This window comes from Sminthopsis crassicaudata, chromosome 4 (genome assembly GCF_048593235.1).
Source record: "Sminthopsis crassicaudata isolate SCR6 chromosome 4, ASM4859323v1, whole genome shotgun sequence".
NCBI lineage: Eukaryota > Metazoa > Chordata > Mammalia > Dasyuromorphia > Dasyuridae > Sminthopsis > Sminthopsis crassicaudata.
In genome coordinates, this window is record NC_133620.1 from 317280517 (window position 1) to 317286516 (window position 6000).

The 6000-nt window shown below is 38.2% G+C and overlaps 1 protein-coding gene across 5 annotated transcripts in view; it reads left to right on the top strand.

The window, feature by feature from the left end:
• The window catches only part of SLC26A11 (solute carrier family 26 member 11), a 52410-nt gene extending 48189 nt beyond the window's left edge, over positions 1-4221 (top strand). For all 5 annotated transcript variants that reach the window (XR_012481099.1, XR_012481100.1, XM_074260352.1 and 2 more), the window contains 2 exons: positions 906-978; positions 2282-4221. Coding sequence is in view for 3 of the 5 variants with exons in the window: in XM_074260352.1 (XP_074116453.1) it covers positions 906-978; positions 2282-2304 (96 nt within the window). In the remaining 2 variants the exon portion in view is untranslated. The remainder of the gene's footprint in view (positions 1-905; positions 979-2281) is intronic.
• The last annotated feature ends 1779 nt before the right edge of the window (positions 4222-6000 follow it).

The window sequence follows — 6000 nt, forward strand, 5'->3', positions numbered from 1 at the left end:
AAATCTGTGTATGAGTGATGTGAAGGCTAAAGAGAAAAAAAAATAAAGTCCCTATGTTTGGGAAGTATGCTTTAGGGGATAATCTAATATTCAGTGGTGACCAAATAATCATGTTACTCAACACTTATATAGATCTTTAAGGTTTGCAAAGTACTTTACAAATATTATCTTGCTTCATCCTTATAATGACCCTGAGATGATGGTAACTGAGGCAGAGATTAAGTGACTCGTCCAGGGTCACATACCTAGTAAGTGGCTAAAGGCAAATTTGAACTCAGATCTTCTAGACTCCAGGTCCGAAGTTCTCTTTCTTGTGCCACTTTCTACCTAAATATAGCCCTGGGAAATAAAACTCTTTGATTTTTTAAAATTCCTAGCTCTGCCACTGATTTAATGTGAAGATTTGAGCACAGTCCTATTCTTCTCTGTGCCTCTGTCTTTCTAGCTATAAAATGGAAATGATTGCACCCTATTCAACTTTGTGAAATAATTATTTGTGAAGTTAAACCAACAAATGTTAATTATTCATATCACTTGATTTGGAGATTTCAATTTCTCTTAGCAGTCTGGAATATTTCCAGCAAATAGTTATGGAACTATTCTTAGAAGTAATAGCACTTATTGATAATGACATCTAAGTATAGCATTCATCTTCTCATATGTATATTATTCTCCCCATTTGATACCTGAGAAAACAATCTGTCAAATCAAGCTACTTACCCATGATCTTATAGCTGGCAAATGTCAGATGAAGAATATAATGCAGATCTTCATGAACCCAAGTCCAGTACTTTTTCCACAATACTTTACTATCTTTTAGAAGTTGGAGTTAAATCCAACCTTCTGCCCTACTTTATGGATGAAATAATTATATTTCCCAATTACTGGCCTTCATCTCTTCCCAGGCTTCTGTTCTTTCTGACCTTCTGAATGCTGACCTGAAGGGATTCCAGTATTTCTCCACCCTTGAAGAAGCAGGTTGGTGTTAGCAGCTATTCCCACAGATAGAGCCTCATGGTGAAACAGGATTATTCTCATCATTTTACAAACTGGAAAATTGTGAGAAGCAGGAAGTATGGTGCTCAGAATTACAGAATAATAGCAGTTAGATGGAGGGACTTGAGACCCTTAAGGAAGACAAAAGAAGATGGACTTAATATTAGTTTGATAGAAAAAAAATTTTTCCTCCACTACCACTGAAGTCCTCTTCCAATATCTCAGTGTAACAAGGGAGTGTCTCTTTGTTCTTGAGCTATTTCAGCAAGATTGGTTATTCTCAAAGGTTCTCTGAAGATGTGAAAGCTTTTTTACATAAGCCTAATGATGGATTGAATGCCTGCTATGCAATAGCCAGCCTCGCTGTTCTCAAAAAGGCTCATCTCCAGGTTGGTCTTGGGGTGATTAACATTTTGGTCATGACAACTCTTGAACCTTCTACTAAGAAGGGTTCCAGAAGGGTTAATATGTGTTAATGAAGTGAATAGCCATGGAGATCCTGGAAATAGTGATCATGAAGGTTTACTGAGAAGGTTGGACTAGAAGGCCTTCCAAGTCCCTTCCATTCTGATGATGTCTGTGATTTAATCTGCAATTCAATGTACTGGCTGTCTCCTCCATTTTCAGTGCAGGCAGAATAAATTAAGATCGATGCATTTTAAATTGAAGAGATTGAAATTAGGGAATAAGAGGAATTACAAAGCAGCAGATCAAATTATCGTGGAAGGGCTTAGAATCACTTGTTCCAAGGTTTTTTTTAATGTAAAATTTATGTTTACATTTGTAAGAGTTATAAACCCACATGGATATCTAAATGTTTAAACAAGTAATTTCAGAGGAGACACTAATAGATATCTCTGTAATCTTGTCTCCTCTCCAAGGGAGACTGTGATTCTAGATCATGAACCTAACTGTTCAGTTTTCCTCAGAAAGAGGGATAGTAGAATAAAATTATGTCCTTATGATTTTCTCTAAATATTGATAATCTAGGGACAGAGAACTGGTTCAGAACAAATCCACTAGAGTCCCTGGTTACTATTCCTTAAAGAGGTAGGGAGGGTAGCCCTTACCTTATATTCACCAGTTCAACTTCTTCCCATCAATTACTTGTCATGGAAATCTGGTGACTTTTGTTATAAACCAATTTTGCCCCTAGATCATGGATGCCCCTCAGTGCCATGCAAAAGACTTTGAACTTTGAAAATTCCTTTCAGTATGAGAGCCCCCAGATAATTCTGTATCTATATTCTTCCCAAATCCCTATAATCTGTTGTCTTCCTTTCAGAGAACTACCTGAATGAAGTGTGAAGTTTCTAAGCCTATGATATCAATGAAGACTCCACCAGAACCCAGATTTATTCCATTCATGCTACCAATTGGCCTTATTCTATGGCAAGAGATGGTTAAAAGGTCTCTTCATCAGCATATGCCATTGATCCTGTCACTGTGGACTTCCCTTATGATGCATCTTTTGGGCAGGAATATCCACAGAAAACTCCCTCAGGAGATACTATGGAAAAATGATGGAAGAAAAACACATTCATTTTAAAATGAACTCAGATCTTTAGGGAACAGTGATTTGGAGCATCTGACTCATATGAATGACAATTTCTAGCATTCTCAGACAATTGCTCTTCTAATTGAAAATGGTTTCTATTTCTCCTCTCACTTCTTTCTCCTACGCCTTTACTCCTGGTCTATATTTAGACTTGCTTACTCCAATTAATAAGGGACCTTCCTATCAGTTTTCATGCAATACAAGGGCCTTCCCTTGAGCTTTGCCATCAGAGTTGAGTCATGCAAATACAAAGAGAACCCTTGAGCTGGAACTTTGGTTGGATTTTGGACTTTGGAAGCTCCATAAAAAAGAAAAAGGGTATGGTAGTGAAGGTAAGAGGAGACTCCATTAAGTGTGATCTCTTAGTGTAGAGAGAGGATGATAACTCTCCTTGAATTTTCCTGGCTATTGGATATCAGAACTGGAAAGGACTTAAGCAGATATCTAGTCAAGCCCCCTCACTTCACAGGTGAGGAAATAGAAGACCAGAAAAGTTAAGTAATTCACTATATGAGCTTAGACAGTAAATATCAGAACTGGAATTAGAACTCATGTCATGAGACAGTGGATAGAGTTCCTAGGCCTAGAATCAGAAAGGCTCATCTTTCTGAGTTCAAATCTGACCCCAGACACATATTTGCTGTGTGATCCTGGGCAACTCACTTAATCCTGCCTGCCTCAGTTGTAAAGTGAGTTAGAGAAGGAAATGGCAAACCACTCCAATATCTCTGTTGAGAAAACTCCAAATGGATCATGAGAAGTCAGACATGACTAAAACAATTGAACAACAATAATGGTCTCTTACTCAAAATCCTGTGCTCCTACATCTGTACTGTGCAGCCTTCCATAATTAACTGCTAATGTCTTTTTTTTCCTTTTGCCTTGTTAGCTTGATTCAGACCAATATGCTATATATATATTTATATTTATATATGTAGTTCTGTAAGTCATTTCACAGTTAACAAAAAGAGGTTTATTGAGATCTAACATTGAATATTCAACATGCATTTTGCACTAGTAAATTCAACCTCTCTCTCCACTTATCACCTTCACCCCAATTTCTGTGTGGGAAAGTCAGATTTCAGACATGGACTTCAGACATCTGCCAACTCTAAAATGCCCTGACTTCTCTTGGATGAGTTGTTTTATGCTTTTAGGTGATAGAGACTACCAAGAACATGCTCAAGGAAAGCATAGTTTGAGCTTTGCCCTAACCCAGGTCCGGCTATTTGATCTTTAATGGAAAAGCTGACCCTAATCATGTTGGGGAATGGAGAACCCTTGTAGACAACCAGTCCTTTGGACTGAAGCACCTCCTATTTTACTATTTCTCATTGTCAAGGGCTATTTCTAATCTCCTAATCTACTTCCCACTCCCAGAGTTGGATATTCCATTCAAACTCCTATTGTTTCTCCTCCCCCTACTCCCTCATCCTGTCTTGGCAGGAGGAATCTCTGTAACAGAGAAACAGTATATCAAGAAGAGCTAGATTCAAAAATAGCCTCAGACACTATCTGTGATGCTGGACACGTCACTTAGCCTCTACCTCAGTTTTCTCATCTGTAAAATGGGGATAATAATAGTCGTTCCTACCTCCTAGGTGAAGAAAAAAAATGAGATAATAAAATAAGCATAATAAAAAAGCATTTTTCAAACTTTAAAAGTCTTTACAAATGGTAGCTATTATTATTCTTTGGTATGTAGTTGAAGATTTTAATCCCATTGCCTTCTTTATTCTGAAAAAAGTACATAGATTGGGAATGGTACAGCAGGGAGGAAAGCCCTAGACTGTTAAATGGTACACCACAGGAGAGCTGGCCACTATGGGAATCTAAAGTCATACTGTGAATACAAAGAGGGAAGAGGGGAAGGTTGAGCTGCTGAACTCTTTTATTTCCTGCCTGAAAAGGGGCAAATATATTATAAAAAACTTCCCCTCCCTCCTCATACAATGGAGAAATGATGTTATCAGGAAGTGCTGGACCTTCCTTCTTTTAAGGTTCCTCCCTTCTCTTCCCCTTTTCTACCTTCCCAGTCTTTCTAAGATTTTGGGGAGGAGAGGGATGACCAGAGTGGAAATCTACTGCCTGACTCTCTGCTTACAGGCCCTTGTATATGTTAGCAGATTTCAAGCCCCTTGGAACAATAAAGATTCTTTCCCCTTCCCCCTAGCCTTGTTTTCTTCCAAAGAATTGGAGGGTGGGGATGGTTTGAGAGTAGGACTTTGCAGAAAAGTTCATTTTATGATGTTTTTCCCAAGCAGTGAAAGTGAAAGCAAAGCTTGAAGGGAAATTTCATACCATAAAAAGACAATAATCATTTTTTGCCTGTTTTATTTTAAGACTCTTCGGGGAGAAAAAGAGTGTGTGGGACAGTATTAACCACAAAAACAATCAGAGACCAGAATAATAATAAATAAAAAAAAAAGCAAAAAGTGGTTTATTAAAGTCTTGCAAGAAAGGGCATCTCCCATCAGACAAGGTGTTTGTTAATAAAAGGAGTTACAAAACACCATATTAAATAGAATAGAAGCCCTCCCCACTTGGCCTTTTCTTTCATTTTTGGGGAAGTCCAGGCTTATTCCCTAAACTCTGAAATCTATCCCAGAAACAATGAAATACAAGTCAACAATAAACTCTCCCTCAAGAACGGATAGATAAGCAGATATCCTCGGATAAGAGAATTCAAAGCCATCATCACATTTAAAAGTGTAATGCCAGAGAAACTTGAGTTAAGATAGAGATTAGAAAATATTTAATAATTTATTAAATGGGAGAGATTTACTGGGACCAGATGGATCCATGGTTGGTCCCAGGGCTGAATGAGATTATTGTCTCCAAGAATCCAGCAAACAATGTGCATTCTCAATGACCTATATACAAGTGGCTCAGACTCAGGGGGTAGAGTAGGGGCAGAGTCAGGGTACTGAGAGCAGGAAAGGGACTCTGACAGGTGGGGTGAGCCACCGGAGATGAGATGACATAATCAGGGGGAGGCACCCCAGACATGAGGAGAGGCATCTTGGTAAGACAGTATCTGACATTCTGATAGCTTGGGATGGGGAGAGGCATTCTGATATTCTAAAACATAAGATTTTATTCTTATCAAATATTCTGATAAAGAGGAAGGGGGGGGTTTGCAGGATTGAGCTTTGAGAAACAGAGAAACTGAGTCAGGACTGGGTCAGGATAATTAGAAAAACTGAGAACTGTGGCATAACAAAAGAAGTACTTAAATGCTAATTAAGAGATGGTAGGAAATAGGAGGGGACAGACACTTGTAACTTTTTAAACTAAAGTTCAGTTTGCTATTATAAAGTCTGAAGTCACAATTAAGGTATAGTTTAAAACTATATTCCCATTCACTCAGTTAATTCCACACAGGAGGATGTTTTTTTCACAGACTAGCTAATCCAGCAAGAAGGAATTTCGTAGAACCTGCTTTG